General features: G+C 35.2%; 1 protein-coding gene across 1 annotated transcript; it reads right to left on the bottom strand.

Moving 5' to 3' along the window:
- Positions 1-419: 419 nt before the first annotated feature.
- Positions 420-2,690, bottom strand: LOC18433501 (putative N-acetyltransferase HLS1-like). The gene is made up of 2 exons (XM_006843588.4): positions 1,897-2,690; positions 420-1,825 (listed from the first exon to the last, which is right to left on the bottom strand). Exons 1-2 carry the CDS (start codon positions 2,059-2,061, stop codon positions 848-850), a joined length of 1,143 nt encoding a protein of 380 aa, XP_006843651.1. The 5' UTR covers positions 2,062-2,690; the 3' UTR covers positions 420-847.
- Positions 2,691-18,085: the final 15,395 nt, after the last annotated feature.

Below are 18,085 nucleotides of genomic sequence, written 5' to 3'. Positions count from 1 at the left end.
TTTTTTTTCCCCTTTATTCTTTTCTCTTTTCTTCTATTCTTTTTATTTGAGTGATTTATGTACGGATCTTAATTTTTTTTGTAAAATATGAAATGCTTTATTTATAGGTAGAAATTACATTATAAAGTTGTTCGACTAGTTTTTTTTGTTTTCAAAATTGTCCTTTGGTCGAAGTATGGAAGCTTTAGTCAAAAACTCAAAAGTTTATTTTGTTTTATTTTTTTAAAGTTTTTCATTAATAAGGCAGTACCCGAAGCGTTAGGGTAATGCCCTACTACTAAAAAATAAAAAGTAAATTTCGGTTGGAGGATGTCCTTGTATAAAGGGGTAATTTTGAAAATTAAAAATAAAAATAGGTATACCAACCCTTTTTTGTAATTTCTACCTATAAATGAAGTATTTCGTATTTTAGAAAAAAATTTAAGGTCCATGTGTAATCGCTCCTTTTTTATTTTCTTTTTATTATGATATATTTCATTCATCATCTCTGAAACTTACCTACTCAAAAAAAAAAAAAAAAAAAATTGCACGTGAACCTCCCTCAAAAGGGACTTGCATTTAAGAAAGGCCACAACAACCTTCACCTTCTTCCTCGTAATTTAATCACGGGTTGGCCGTGCAATGGACCACCACGGGCCTAGTACGCGGCCTCTTTTCCTCTCTCTCTAACTCTGGGTCGGCACCCAATTCGGGAAAGCCGGTGGCTTTTCTGTCTAACCATCACCGTCCATTAATTGATTGTATGGTCAGGACTCATTGACTATACTTTCTACATCGCGGTTGTTCATTGATTGGACCGTTAGTGGACTATGATTTTTCCCTCAACGGCCCCAGTCGTGGACTCGGACTAGACCTCTCTTGGATCAACGAAAAGGGTTCGGGGTGGGTGGGTCCGAGCCCAGTCGAGCCCACCAGCGCGCAAGGGCTTGACGCACCACAGGTCCTGGCAGGAGAGGCTCTTCTTGTGCGGGACATGGGATCTCAACGAGTCGAGGGCGCCGAGCTCGGTAACGACGACCCGGCAGTCCTTGCGCTTGGCGGTGAAATTGTGAACCCAGTGGCAAAGGGCACGCGTGAGGTCCCCGCCGCTCGGTCCCTGCATGTACAGGCCGTACATGAAGAGGAACCCGAACCATCGGAAGACATCGGGGAAGAATGGCAGGCGCAGGAAGGAGAGGGCCCGCGCCAGGATGGCAGAGCCTCGTGCACACAGTGCGTAGCCAGTGGGCGCATTCCCGACCCGCAGTTTGAACATCCCGGCACTGTTCCATACGCTCACCACCGCCCACGAGCTCGGTGGCGACTCTCCGGTGAGCACACCGTGCCATGTCTCGTCCCTCAAGTAGGCGATCCAGGTGCCGAGACTCAGTTCATTGCGCAACACTCTGTCTATGTCGTCGGGAAAGAATTCGCTCTGAGAACCCATGTATTGTCTGTAAAGTGTCTCCGCTTGATCGGGCCTCAGCTTCTGAACCCGGACCCATGAAGGGATGCGCTTCGGGTACGGACACACCGGGTTCACGAGAACGGTCGGGGTGCGGAACTTGGCGTAGCCACAACGTTCAGTAAATAGCTTCACAGAGGCAACATTATCTTTATCAGTGGCCATGTATGCGTATTCCGCTCCATTTTCAACCAACCACTCTTCCAGACACTGAACCAGGCGCAGACCAATGCCTCGACGACGATGCATCCGCGACACGCGAAGGCCAAGCACATAGCCCACCTTGGCCTGCACCGGGCCTCGGCCACCGCCGCCGGTGCAGAGCACCGTCTTGATCGAGCCCCGTATTACTCCGACTATCAGACCTTGCAGTTCAGCCACCTAAAGAAGAAGATTAGAGAGAGAAACGAAATCAATTGTAGAGAGAGAGAGAGAAAAAGAGAGAGAGGTACCAGCATGGTGTAATGTGGGCAGTTGCGGACTCGAGAGATGGGGTCGCCCATCATGTCTGTGAAGAGAGTAGTGCTTGGCCCTACTTCACAACTTCTCTCTAGGGTTTCCACCATGCCTGAGTCTTTAAGCTTTTCAAAGGGCCTTATCCTAATCTCCATATCCATTCACTTTTAAATGCCAATGCCCCCAAATCGAAGCTCTCTCTTTCTCTCTCTAAAATCTCAAAATCAGGACACTCTCTCTCTCTCACACTAGCCCATATAAAATCATGGCTTATATTCGTTTTAATCCCTCAATCCAAGTACGTCTTCCTTTTTATCTCTCTACCACACTCTCACATTCATATAACTACAAAAAAAAATCCCCACAAAAAAAGAATCCACACAGCAAAATACATGGTAGAAACTCTTACATTCCATCTCTCTCTAAAAGATGAACAGACAATACTGAGACACAAAAACACACGAATAGTGGTGGGGAGGTCCTATGCGGATGTAAAAATAGAGAAAAAGAGCAAGAGATAAGAGAGAGAAAGTGTTTGGTTGAATTCGAAAGCCGAGTGTGTAAAACTGATACGCATGTACTACTTACTATATAGATGTTTTGGGAGAGGAGGGTCATCGACCTCGACCCAAACCATTAAGGGCAATATACAAAAGGAAGAGAGAAGAGGTGGGTCATACAAATAATATTTAGCATTTTCTCTCTCGTGCTCTCACTTAACCTACCTACGTTGGGATCGCCTCAGCCTCACGCCACCCGGGTGCACGCCGCCCGAATCTGGCGTTGGGGTGGGTTTTCTAGTTGAGCACACGACGTGTATTATATAGAGTGGTTATCCATCTATGGATCGGTACCGGAGCCTAAGGGCTCACGGTACCATCCAAAAAAAATTAGGACTTGAGCCACAAATGTTAAGATGTTACCCATGAGGGTTTGGTTGCGGCCACATCAACCCTAACCAGCCCCGCCCTAGCCTCTCATAGGACTATGGCTTATTCGACCCATTCTAAGTCGGGCCGGCAGCTCCGACTAAGCATCTAGGCCGGGCAAGGGCCTTGGCTGGGCCTACTTTCTCTCTCCTCTTTTCGCTTTCTCTCTCCTTTTGTAAGTGGTTGTTCTAAGTGTCTCGGATTCTTGCTGTTGGCCGTAGCATTTGTGGTCCTCCCATACAAAACCCCGCTAGATTCGAAAGTGAAACTCCACTATCACTCATACTTCGCTTTCCAACTTGAATAAAAAAACACTTACATTTTCACACTTAATGCAACGCACACTCACTTCACCTTAACAAATAATAATAATATTATATTAACCCCATGTTCCAAATTTTTCCTTTCTTTCCCAGGTGACCTTTTTCTTTTTATTTCAAAAAAGTTTTCCTTCCCCATAGGTCTTTGTCTCCTATTACAATTTCCGAATTACCCTTCACCAGATTGATCTTAAACCTTTTTTTTTTTTGGTAATTTAGTAGAGAAGACATGTATCCCTTTTTTCAAATAGTTCACGAGTTTGTTTTCCGAAAATTTTAGTGGGGTAGTGTCGGTGGGAATGAAAACCACAACATAATGATTAGGCTGTGGGGTGCTAGCACCACGAACCCCTCTTTTCCGATGATCTGCATAAATTTTATTTTTCAATATTTCTCAAAAGAAGTTTTAGAGAAACATACTATAAGTGATCAAGAAACTCTACTATACTTTCGGGATTACAATTTAAATTAATGGATTTGAAATATGTTTTACCTGTGGAAATGTCTTTTTAATTTTGTTTCATTTTTTTTTTTTTGGGTAAATATTTCAGCTTTGGATCGGATTTAAGCATTAAATTCAAAAAAAGTAGTTGGTGTTTAGCATGCTTGCTCAATCTTTTAGTTGGCTATCACTAGTTACATTAGTTCCTCAACAAAGCTACACATCTACTTCTTTTAGCCATTCCTCCAAAATTTTTGTAATATCTCAATTAAAAGAGGCTTTAGACGTGTTTTAAACTTTTTATCCAAGTTTTTTATTATTTTGAATTTTTCTAAATATGAGAAATTCATCGGCTTAACTACATGCCCCCTTGGTCAGTAAGCTTTCATCATGTTTATAGAGAAGCGAATGAGTTGCGGATGTTTTGATGAAGAAAGGAGCGGTTTTGGATTATTTGATTGTGTCATTTGTAATGTTTTGATGTATTAGTTATAATTCATGTGTAATTAATAAAAAGTAAGTACACTTGCCAAAAAGAGAATGAGATTGGGGTCACGGTGGTGGTATCACTTGTGGTCTAGCTAAGATCTTGGCTTCCATTCTCACATAATGCATTAAAAAAACACTAATGATTTAAAAACAGAAAGGAGCTCGTTATCCCTACTGAATTACCAAAAAAAAAAAAAGTACTCTTGTCAAAAAAATGACTTGTTGAGTGACTATCAATTTTATGTGAGTGTTGTAAAACCCATGTGAGTCCACTCAGATGTGACCAAGTTACTTGGACTCGACAAGGAGCAACCTTGCTTTTAGAGCTGGTTGCGTTTGTAATAGACTTGGCCAAGCCTTAAAAGGCAAGTTGGACTTAAGACCCTACCCAATCTTTAGTCCGAACCAGTTTATCAAGGTCGGACGAGCCACTAATTTGGTAAGGGATTTGGTCCAGTCAAACTGGTCTAGTCTCTGATCGAACTGGTTTGATCATATAGTATTAAGAAAAAATATGAAAAATAATTTAAAATATGTAATATATTAAAAAAAATAAAATTTGCCCACTTTGTTTGTACGGTCAAACTAGTCGAAACCGAACAATCAAACTGACCAACTTAAATACTAATTTTGTACTATTTTTTACCAAACTTAATTTTTACGCTAGACCGACATAGTCTAGTCATCCATCCGCTAGTCTATATAACTACAACCCTAACCTCGCTTTCGAACCATAATTTATCATAAAAATCTGCAAAATAGAAACAATATCCAACTATGATCCGAACCTCACTTTCGAAGCATAATATATCATAAAAATCTACAAAATGGAAACAATATCTAACCATGATCCGAACCTCACTTTCGAACCATAATTTATCTTAAAAATCTACAAAATGGAAACAATATCTGAAACTTCAAAATTTAGCTATGGAAGAGATGAAAACTCGAACTGGTATCTTTTTTAAATGTAAAAATATTTAAGCCCCTATCCAAGTGCATAACGGCCGAAGAGTAGATATCGGCCGTTACAACTTTAGGTGATGCTTATCAGTGACTAAAAATAGGGCGAAATAAATAATTAATAACTTAAAAAAAAAAAAGGGAAAAAACAAATAAAAAAAAACAAGCACCCCGACAAGTTTTGTCTCTAGCAGTCCACCTTTTAGGATGGGCCCCACTCAGATGATTGCCACCTGTGGTTTTCTCGTTTTAAAGCCCCTTATGCGTGGGCCCGCCCCTTTCCCCTCTTAACAACACAAGGGATATAATATATATCATGGGTTTGGCCTCCTTTTGGCCTCATCATTCATTCTACTTACTAACAATCTGTCTCATACCCTATTTCTATCCTTATCGTCTTCACAAACCACACCCACCAAAGAGGAGAGAGAAACTCAAAACTAGAGCTGTCTTAGAGAGAGAAACGTTCATTAGTATTCTTCCACACCCCTACTCTTCATATCCCCCTACAAATTCCTGTGATTTTGGAATAATTTTTTTTTAAAGATTATCTCAAAATCTATTTTTATATCTAATTATAAAATTTTAAACTTCAAATATGGTTATAATCAAGTAAATCTTCAAAATAGACGATATCGATAATGTGTTGCAAGAAGCACTAGTTTTACGACTCAAAATCTTTTTTTTTTTTTCTATTCATACATCTCGACGACGAGACAATCAATTAGTGAGTTTTTCAACTTTAAAACAATATTTTCGATGGATTTTTGAGGTGCACCTTTAATTATACATTTTAAAGTTGAAACCTTATATAAACTTTATATATATATATATATATATATATATATATATATATATATATATATATATATATATATATATATATGGGAAAAGATAGGATTAGCTCACCAGCTCATATGAACATATGAGCCCAACATTCGATCTGACGACTATGGATGTCAAGTAGTGTTTGAATTTTAGTTTTTTTTTTCTGCAAATCCAAATCATTTGAAATTTTAGGCATGTATTCATCAAAAATAAGTGAATCTTTGAAAAATATCAAAAAACTATTTTACATGAAATAAATTGATCGAAATACCTTGAAATGATTCGTGGGTTATTTTGGTCATTTTTTTTCATGAATAATTTTTATTTTTTATTTTTATTAGGTGCGCCTTGATGAGAAGAACACACACCTAAAATTTTAAGTGATTTTGATATGTAGAAAAAAAAAAAAAAATTCAAACACCACCAGACATCCATGATTGTCAGATCGGCCCAAAATCAATCTGGGACGTTGGGCTCATATGTTCATATGAGCTAGTGGGCTAATCCATCTTTTTCATATATATATATATATATATATATATATATATATATATATATATATATATATATATATATATATATATATATATATATATATATATATATATATATATATATATATGATGTTACTGTTAGCCCAAGGGCTAAGAGGAAGATATGAGCCCAATGGCCCAGATATAATCTGAGCCGATTTGAAGACCACGGATGCCCGATAGTATTTTAATTTTAATTTTTTTTCTATAAATACAAATCACTTGAAATTTTAGGTGTGTGTCTATAAAAAATAGATGAATTTTCAAAAAATATCAAAAACATATTTTGCATAAAAAAATTAACCAAAATACCCTCATAAAATTTTAGAGGTATTTTGACCAATCTAGTTTTACGGATTTATTTTTTATATATTTTTATTAGGTGATGCTTGATAAGAAGAACACACGCTTAAAATTTTAAGTGATTTGGATTTATGAAAAACAAATTAAAATTCAACTATGAAATGAGATCATGACCGTCAGATCGGCCCAGAGGTTTATATCTTCTTGTAAGCCCTCGGGCTAACAGAAAGATTTTCCTCTCTCTCTCTCTCTCTCTCTCTCTCTCTCTATATATATATATATATATATATATATATATATATATATATATATATATATATAAAGCCAAAGTTCTAAACAATCAAAGTAGAGCGCACCTTCAAATAGTATTGAGAAATGTCGTTTCAATATTAGAAATCTTTGTGATAGTCTTAAAATATATTTTCATCTTTAAATATAAAATTTCAAACGTAGGGTCGATCGAGCAGATGTATAAAAACTTGAAAATCTTGAAAATTGACGGTTAAAAAATATGTTACAAGATGCACTATTTCTAAAACTTGAAGTCTTTTATTTTCTCATGTCCATGCATCTTGATGTCAAGATGATCAATTTGAGGATATTTGGGCATCAAAACAACCTCTTAGAGTGAAATTTTTGAGGTGCACCTTAATTTGATTGTTTAGAGCCTCGCACTTATGTAAACTTTTTCCGTACCTCCAAAATCCTCTAAAATAGAGTATTTTGATGTTGAAAAATCCTCCAATCAATCTCCTTAACCTCAAGATTATGGATACGAAGAAAAAAATGAATTTTAAGTCCTAAAAATAGTGCATGTTGAAACAAGTTATCTGAACCATTGATTTTCAATATTTTCAAGTGTTTATAGATCTGCTTGATCTGAACCATTTTTGAAAGCTTAAATTTCATAACCAGGGATAAAAGTAGATTTTCAAACCATCGTAAAGTTTATAAAAACCTACATCTTGATGCAAAATTTAGAGGTGTGCCTTACTTCCACAATATAACTACACAGGAACACGCTATACACTTAATCCTTCGAGATTTAGAATTCCAAGATCCACCTATGAAGTGCTAGATAATTATCTAAACAAAATAGATTTTGAGTTCTTGAATCATAAAAATTACCCATTTGACTTGGATTAGGAGGGTGACTGGGCCAATTCTTTCGTAAAATCGGGATTTGGCCCTAGCCTCTCAAGTTTACTTGATTCCCCACGTTTAATATAGTTTTCATAATTTAAACAAACATATTTTTCTATCGATTTATGCAACTTTTCTCTTTTTTAAAAAAACATTTCTGGATGAATACCCAATTTCAATCGATCCGAATAGCATGATTTGGCCAATCCGAGCAGTGGAATGCTGATCACCTCGACAATCTATGTTTTAAATAACTGGATATGTCTATCCAAAAATTGGACAGTCTCTATTAAATCCATTTTTTTAAAACATTGGTGCCTATTATCTTTAATTTAATTTAAATTATTTTATTTTATTTTCTTTTTCTTTTTGGGGTTAGTACCTAGATTAAACATGTTATATCTCCTGGACCCAAAAAAATACTCCTAATTAAATTTTATCTCGGGGAGTTAAGGCAGGACATGCTCTCGCGGGACCATATAATCTTTTGGCATTAACCAACATCTTCTCCTACCTTTTCTGAAAAATAAGAAAGGAACGAGAAAGTTCTAATTCCACTTTTTTATCCTCCAACCATGAATATCTTCTTTCTCTTTCTTTTTTTTTTCTTTTCCTTTCTATCTCCCTTCACATAGCTTTATTTTAATAATTTATTAAGTGAAAGCGGTTTAGAAAGGTGTCCAAACCTTGTATAATACAAACCCATGAATGTCATGCACAACTACTAAAAGAATGAATCAAGTGAAAGTGGCGAGTTCGATTCATAATGAGAGGGAACTCTCTATAATTTATATAATATTATTATATTATTTATCATAATTTATATAATATTATATTATTTATCATGTACCCTAAAAATCTGATTCATCATTTGCCCTATGACAAACTCGGAAAAGGGTCCATAATGGCTTCCAAAGTGCGAATTTGACACGTCCTGTTTGCAATTATTTCTCAAGATAAAATTTTGGCCCCCCCCCCCTTCTTTACGAATATTCTTCCCTTCCATTATCAGGAGCTTCAACTGTTTCTTTTGAGCTTCAACTGTTTAATAGTGAGGAATTTTCAAATAATTAACTTGGGATTCATGGCACCTGGTGTGCATCTTGAGGACATGGGTTCGAGCTTCCAAAACCTAGGAAAAGCCTGGTTCGGATTTTAGCTTTTGGGTGGGAATAGGGGTTCAGATCCGAGAAGTATACCTTTGATCTTATCGGATCTAGAATTTTTGGATCAAGATTCGGATCTGTACCCGATTGGATCCAAAAAATTTATTTTATATCTATCAAATAAGATATAATAAAAAATAATATATTACATATATTTATATATAAAAAGTAATATATAATATTTTAAAAGCTGGGTTGGATCCGATCGGATCCACCTGTACCTAGATCCAATCCGAATTACTATTTGGATCAGGATCTAACCCATCGGATCTAAATCTTGGATCCATACCTAGATCCAGATGGAGTCCGAAATTTGGGTTTTAGATCCAAACAGGGTAAATTCTTAGGGAGTAAATAGTAATTTTTCGTGAAAAATACATCCCTAAGCAAATTATGTATTGGATCCGGTTTTCGTGAGTGAGCCAACTCATCTAATTTTGCGAGCCTTCTTATGCATTGAACTTCCGTCTTTAAGATGGGCAAGAAAAAATGGTGCCTCCAAGGTACCGAAAAAAAATAATCTTGATTCATGATTCATGAAAAAAAGCTCAAATAGATGGTGATAAAAAAATAATTATTCAAAAGTACAGAAAAAAATTCGTGATTCATGATTACCTTCATGTTGAGATTAACAAATCCAAAATTTTTTGATCCAAAATCCATCTTTAAGATGCAGCAGCTCAGCTGATTCACAATATACTTTTCTTGATATATTTAACGGTATCTCTCTTTTTTTTTTGAGTGAGTTAGTGGGGAAAGGGTCTCTACTTTGGGTAGGAATCGAGCCTAAGACTTAGCTTTGCAAATTGCCAAATGCTAACCGATTAAGCCCGAACTCTTTTCCTAGCGGCATATCACTTAGTCAAGAGCATTTGTTTGACACATAAATTCTCCAATCATCTTTACTCATCCCTAACATCATTTGGAAAAAAAAAGTGAATTAGAGCTCAAAAAGGAAAAGAAACATTAATTAGGTTATATACTAAGACTATTTAGGTATAAGGAGATCATAATCACCACTTACTATTAGATTTGAAATCAGGCAACCCGGGATGTGTCATTGATTGGGATCAAAGTTCAAAAGAAAAATATTTAATCATTGTGATATGCCTAAAATTGAATTTAGTTGGTTAAGGTGATTGTGACCTCCTCATAAGAGAGATAAATGGTGTATTAGGATACATCCTAATCAACTTACCCTCATTTTAAGTATATTTTCCTTTAAGTGAATCATAAATGTAAAGAATATGAGAAAACTTCTTGATCGTTGTGATATGCCTGAAGTTGTATCTAGTTGGTTAGGGAGATTGTGACCTCTGCATAGTAAAAGTTAATGGTGTTATAGCATACATCCTAATCAACTTGCCCTCATTCTAAATCTACTTTCCTTCAAGTGAATCATAAATGTAAAGAATTTTAGGTAATGTTCTTAGACTTGGTCGAGTCCACTCGAGTTAATTAAAAAATAAAAAAGAATTCTAAAAATTGGATTCAATGGTGGAATCCATGTACATGTGTTTTATAAATAGGAAAATATAGAATGCAACAATTTACTTTTGGTACAAAGTGGTCACATTAATCTTGATCATTAGATGTGAAATTGGGTAATTGCAATTATTCCATTGATCAAGTTCAAACTTCAAAAGGATTTTTTTTTGAACTTTGTGACACATCCAATCTATCAAACTTCACATCGGATGGTTGTAAGTAATTGTAAGTACCTTGTATTACAAGATAGATTTATGAGTTTTCATTTTCTTATTTTTCTAAAATAGCTCCAATGGTAAATCACTTTTTTAATCTTTTCTTGATACATCTTCTCAGCTTATTTGGCATTTCTATGCTATATTTTTTTTGTTTAATTTTTTTTTTTACTTTTATTTTATTTTTAATATCTTTTTATTATTATTTTTTTCAGGGCTTTTTAGCTCTATACACTATGCTAAGATAACTCCATTGGAGTCGACTCGCTGGAGTAACTCGGCTCAAGGCAGGGCAGAGTCCAAGAATGGCATTGGACCGAGTTCCATAACATTGATTTGATGTCACCAAAGCGCACAAACTCGTTGGTTCGCAACGGACCAGATGCCCAATTTGGTCTCGCAAGCTTACCCGGTCTGTATTTATGCGTGAGAGAGAGGGGGGAGAGGTGTTTAACAGTGACACGTGTACCGATAGAGTTGCAAGATTAAAGATTATCGTTAGTGGGAGAAAACAACAGAGATAATGCCGGTGCATTTGGTCATGAATGTAATCTTCATGATGTAACCCTAAATGTGAAGAGATATTTAAAAAAATAAGAAACGTGCACCTCAAGGACTCTTTGCGACTCGTATTTACTCGAGATGGGACTCGTGTGGTGGGGACACTTCAAAAGTTTGAGAAGGATGTATTCTTCTTCCAAACAACGCCTTGGCCACAAGGCCTGGTAGAAGGCTTGTCAAGCTTCTTTGATATGTTGCATTAGGGCCACTTCTTTGTCTTCTCTTACATATATAATTGTTATGCCCTTCCCTTTCTTGTTAAGTTATAATCCTTGTTTTGTCTTGGCTACCATTTTGAAGGAGGACCAATATCTCTTTTTTGTTTTGTTTTTGTTTTTTTTTTTGTTTTTTTTTTTTTTGTTTTTTTTGTAGTTCAATTCAGAGAGATGAATTGAGCATTGAGATGTAGCATTGCTAATCACTCAGACCCAAGCATGATTCCACACTAAAAGCGGCAAAAGCACTCGCAAACAAAAGTGGGGCCCAGGGTACGCGACGATGCACAAGTGGACCAATAATGAGGGATGAGATTTCTATTTCTTGAGAGTGCTTGGGTTGACCATGATGCATGCTTTGCCTACTTAGGCAGGAGAGCCAATTTGATGCAACAATAGGGTCCCTCAAGGCTTGAAAGGGTCAGTATGGCTTGTATACATTGAACTGTGCATCCATAGTTAGGCCATGCGTCTCATGTTTAGTAATATGCTTTGTACAACAAATGGATGCGTACAAAAATCATGCACCATTGGTGCAAAACAACTGCACATGTGCACAAATGTGTTATGGAATATTGAGAATAAACACATTTGCAATGAGGTTAAAAGCCTCTTTTGCCACACATGAAAAGAGTGGCTTTGTGGGCATGCTCATAAAACCCCAATCATGGAAGTAAAAAGGTTATAGAAAGGAGTCCCCCATTTTTATTTTTATTTTTATTTTTTTTATTATTATTCTAAAGGAATCCTTGATCAAGGCCTGGTAAATGTAAGTGCCTTAGTTCCATCCCCAAAATGGCCCGATGCTCTAATATTTCTTTATGTGCTTTGTTCCATCATGTTTGTGATGGATAGATGCTCACAATATGGGTTTCATGGCACCCCTAAGTTTGGGGATTTTTTATAAAAAAGTCATTTATTTTTTATACATAGAGGTCATAATCATTCTTGTCTTTTAAATTTCAAAATGGGTGGTTGTAAGAGTGTCATTGAATAGACACAAAGTTCCAAAAAAAATTCTCAGACTTTGTGACTCACCCCAAGCCATCCAATTTAACATCAAAGGAGTGAAAATGATTGTGACCTCCATGTACAAAAGATAAATGATCTCTTTGTAAACAATCCTATAAGTTTGATGAAAAACTAAAGTAGGAGAAGAACCTCAAAGGTAGAAGTCACATTTTATGGCCATGTTCAAAATAGAACTGCTCGTCAACTATCACTAGTAGACGTTTACACTGAATTGTCGTGGATGAAAAACTCCCAAGACATACAAACTTATTTAGAAAAATCAAAGCCTTATGAAGAATTGAAACATTTGTCACAAATGGAATTCTATGGCACCAAGATTGAAGAAACACCCATTTCTCAATCCTACTCGAAAGGAATTATAAAAGGGTTCTTCAAGGAATCTAGGGGCATTAGGCAAAGGGACCCCCTTTCCCTCTTCATGTTCTCTAATGTGGCAGAGTCCTTAAGTAATTATTCACGCAATTAATTCTAAAAGTGCATCATAGATTTAAAGAGGGACCTATGATTTCACATTTACAAACGCAAATTACACTATGATATTTTGTGATGCCTCTAAAAGACAAGCATGGAACTTGAGGCTCTTTTTCGGGGGCTTTGAGGTGATATATAGGTTGATGGTCATATGGAAAGATGAAATTAACGGAGATTGACATTTTTTAAACTGTGGGGTGTGATCATTTTTCATGCAAATATCTAGGGCTATCATTGTCCGTGAATAAAGTTGCAAGATCTGCTTGGATTGCAGTGATTGGGAGATTCCAAAAGAAACTATATTTTTTTAAGACTAAGTTCCTATCACTTAGGGCAGAATGACAGTGATCAAATCCAACCAAATCTTTTTGTATGTATGTATTCAGAAATCTTGCTCAGTGGCAAAGACACCTGAATCCTTAAATTCCTATGGGGGTGGAGAATGGAACAATAAAGAGCTTTCCATCGGCAAAATGCTACAAGGTCTATGCCCCAAAAGAGATGGATTAGGCACCTGAAGGCTAAGTGAAGCAGGTGCTAGTCTTGGGTTTGCCTTTGGATTTTAATTTGGGATTGTATACGATGGTATAATTTACTTTTAATATCATAGTAGTCATAATTTCATTCGATGTGAAATTTGATAGCTTGAATGTGATACAAAGTTTGAAAAATTTTCTTTTGAAGTTTGAGCTTGATCAATGTAATAATTGCAGCTACCCAATTTCACATCCAATGGTCAATATTAATATAACCACTTTGTACCAAATATAAATGGTCTCATTCTATATTTTTCATTTTAATTTTAGGGTTAAAGGGTTGTATTTTACATTTTAATTTAGGGATTGTTATATTTGTATGCCTTTTAATGGCAGCTAGAAAATTAGTTAGGGTTATTATATAAAGAGTTATTTTAGAATACGTCATACTAATGTCAACAATTATTATTGTCATTTAAGAAGTGTTAGGGTTTAATTCTAGTTTGGAATAAACATGGGTTGGAATTGGGGAATGAAGTGTGTGGGTGCTTGAGAGGAAGCTACGTATAGTCCTAGAAAGTGGGGATTTTCGTAAGGTTAGTATGTTCGAGAGAATATTTCTTAGATTTGTGGTCCTAAAGAAGATATTTGAGAAAATTACAAAAAAACACCCTAAAATGAACTATCTATACAACTTAACCCCACCCCAATCTTTTCTCTTACCTTTTACCCCAAAACAACCTTTCTTCACAAAAACCCCCCAAGGTAAAAAGTTGTTATTTTTTGGATGGAAATGCCCTTCTCATACAAACCAAATCAATTCGTGGGTCCCAAGTAACATACGGCCGGAGCGCGTCTTTACACTACCGGAGCACGTTTTTGCATTGCTGGAGTGCGTTCTCATAATGCCGGATCGATGTGGCTCAGACCTGCGTTGCCAGAGCACTTGTTTATATTATTGGAGCGCGGTCCTCCATTGCCGGAGCACTGTGGCTTCGGAGACTTCATTGCCATAGCGAAATGCCGGAGTGCGTCTTTGCACTACCGTAGTGAGTTCTCATAATGCCACAGCGCTGTGGCTTAGACCTGCATTGCCGAAATGCACATTCAGAATGCTAGAGTGCGTGTTTGTACGACCGAAGCGCATGTGAAAATAGGAGAGCGTAGACTGTGTGAAAACAAACAAGGGTAGTTTAGTCTTATTTCATGCTACTTTTGGGTTGGGGGGTTATTTACGAGGAAAAGTTGTTTGGAAAAAAAATGTGAGAGAAAATATTGAGGTGGGGGTAAGTTACATAAATAGTCCATATTAGAGTATTTTTTGTAATTTTTCCAAGATATTTTATTTATTCTCTCTTTTGCATAAAAGAGGATTCTCTAATAGAACTTGTGCTTATGGGGATCGACCACTTAGCTTCAATAGTCGTCCCCCTCCATTTCCTGAATCCTACTGAAAATTGCCCTAGTGGCCACCATTTGGGTGTTTTGAATGGAGAGGAAACCCATGAAAGCCCAACTCCTCAAACCAAAAATCATGTCTGTAATCATATCTTGGACTTAATCATGTCAGGAATGGAGGGAAATTAACTCAGATATCCTACTGACCAAATTTAATGAGATTATTAAAATTATCATGATCATCATCATTTGAGTCTTATCCTAACTATTTACGGTAGGTTATATGAATCATGATCCGCCATTCTGCTTTATCAAGGCTCATGCTCTCAGTCAGACAATAAGATGCCTTATCTCTTTTCATTACTTCCATCTATATCCTTTTGGGTCTTCCCCTTCCCCTTCTAGTACCATCCATTTGAACTAAATAGTCCCTTCAAACCGATGTTGTTCTGGGTCGATATTGTACATGGCCAGCCCATCTAAGTCTATTTTCTCTCATCTTTTTATATATTAGAGCAACCCCTAAGTTTTCTCGAATGTATTCAATTCGAATTCTATCTTTTCTTATGTTGTAACTCATCTATCTCAATATTCTCATCTCAGCTACACTCATTTTATGGGTATATTATTTTTTGACTGTCCAATATTCCGTACCATAAATCATGGCTAGTCTTATAGACATCCTATAAAACCGCATTTTCAATTCCATTGGGATACAATGATTATATAAAAAGCACATCTCCACTTCACCCACCAAGCTTTAATATTGTTGAGTCTGTCTTGATTTCCAAGGCAAATAATGAGATGATTTTTAATTTACTATTTAATAAAGATTATTAGTAACTATCTTCCTATTTTGTAGGAGTTTATGGGGTAAAATTTTATTTAGATTAGGATGGGTCATCTGAGTCCATATTTGAAGGGATAAGGATAAGATTCCCAAAACGATAGGGAAAATTAAGAAGGACTCAATAGATGCCTTTTTGGGTCTTTGTTTTGTAGTGAGAAAGTGACGCAAGAAAGAAGAGGGATGCACGGGGTATAGAGAGAGAAAATTGTAGAGAATGAGAGGATTTGTGAGAGATTAAGTTTTGTATATTTGGTTCTTGTACTTTTTTTTTTTTGATTAATGACATACAATCAATCTTCTTTATTTGTGGATGTAGTAATATATGTGATGAATCACATAAAATTTCAGTACTCTTTTTGTGTAATTTCTTTCATTTTTTGTTTTTTTTGCTAAATGTTAGTTCTATTTTTTTTCGCTTTTTATTTGCTAAAAATCAACCCATTGGTTTTTAGAACTTCCGCGTACAATATAATTCTATTGATGCAATCTTCCTACATCTCTCCATTCTCATGGATTATTGACTCCAGATATAAAAAATAATCTCTTTTAAATTATTCTTTACCATCAAACTTAACTATTGACGGTCACTCGAGGTCTTCCTCATATTGTCAAATTTATCCCACCTAGGAATAGCCACCGCGGGTCTTCCTCAAGTTGAATTTTGAGGACTTTAGCTAAGGGGCCGTTTGGATACCTGAAAATGTATTGTTTGTGAAATATATTACTAGCGTAATACATTACCTGCAAATGGATTGGTGTAATACATTACCTGCAAATGGATTGTCACTGTTTGGTTAGTAGTTAGATGCAACTTGGAAAATACATTGCTACTATTTGGCTATGTTTGGCTAACATGATTAGACTTTGATTTCAACATGACAATCATTGGAATAATATGATTGGAATAACATGATTTTATGGTGATATGTGGCATTTTTATTTATTTTTTTATGGAAGTCTTTCAAATGTCTCTATATACATAATTTCAAATGAGCAATAAATTTATGATACCAAAATCAAATCTTTATGGTATAAGTTAAAAAATGAGAAGACATTTGATTAGTAAACTAGAAGGTTTGATAATTGCAGTAGAAAATTTTGAAGCATTGGAAGAGACTAAAGAGATATTTTATTTCAATTGATCTTTTACTAATCTCTTAAGAGGATTATATTGTGTGGAATTTTTTATTATGATTGTGTTATATAATTTCTCATCGATTACCAATTATTATTTTATTATTATTATTTTTATACGAGAGGTGATGGCTTCAAATGAGGGCTATAACTGGGAATAAAGTGATATAAATTTTTTTTATTATGATAAAGGGATATAGAAAAGTTTCTATTATGATTGCTGTAAAAAATTGTCTCTCATTAAGTTCTACATATGTTTAAATCAATTTAAATTTCCCCCTGCTTTCATTTACCAATTATTATTATTTTTTGTTTTTATGTGAGAGTCAAATGAGGGCTACAATCCAAATTGGGGATAGAGGGACGTAGAATTTTTTTTATTATGATTGCAATAAAAAAAATTTCCTCATTAAATTCATTAAATTAATTTAAATTCCCTTTTCATATCCCTACTTTCGACTTACCGTAAGAGGGAAATATTTTTTTTGTGATTTTTTGGGAAATCTCGGATACGTAATAGATTTTGTGATTTTTTTGGAATCTCGAATAATCTTTTTTCATTTTCTTCCTATTAAAGTGTGCCCAAATAGTGAAAATATCATATTTTCTTGTAATCTATTTTCACATAATAATAGATTTCCAAGTACCCAAACCGCTTCCGATAGTAATCTTAGATATTGGGTTAAGGAAAAACAAGATCGTTCAATAGGTTACTTTTCCTAGAACTATACCAATTATTTTAAGATATATGGGAGAAGGATATTTTTTTTTTTTGAATATATTGCTAGTCATTTTTAATACATTTTTTTTAAAAAATGATAGACTTTTTTTAAAAAAAAAAATAATCAAGATTTGTTATTTAGTCCCACTTTTAATGTGGTTATCTCTAAACAAAAATTCGAAGACATTAAATTAATAAAAAGAAAAAAAGTTCCAATAAAGCTATTCATACTGATCGGACGAGATCCCGACATGAAGTTATCGGAACTAGAACCAGACCTGACTAGACCCAAACTCGATTGGACCCAACCCAAAAATAAAATAAAATACATATATACATATATATAACTATATATGAATATTATATTAAATATAAACATGTATTATTTTAATATTATAAGTAAAACATATAGTTATATTTATTTAAAGGGTGCAGTTGGCATACAGATGCTTCCGTAGTGGTAGAGGTAAGGTGCATGTTCAAATTTTATCATGGTATATAATTTTGA

Source organism: Amborella trichopoda, chromosome 8 (genome assembly GCF_054954075.1).
Source record: "Amborella trichopoda isolate Santa Cruz 75 chromosome 8, AtrichopodaSantaCruz75HAP2 v2.0, whole genome shotgun sequence".
In the NCBI taxonomy this organism is placed as follows: Eukaryota; Viridiplantae; Streptophyta; class Magnoliopsida; order Amborellales; family Amborellaceae; genus Amborella; species Amborella trichopoda.
The sequence above is the reverse complement of the archived record's forward strand: the minus strand, read 5'-3'. Positions and strand labels throughout refer to the sequence as shown.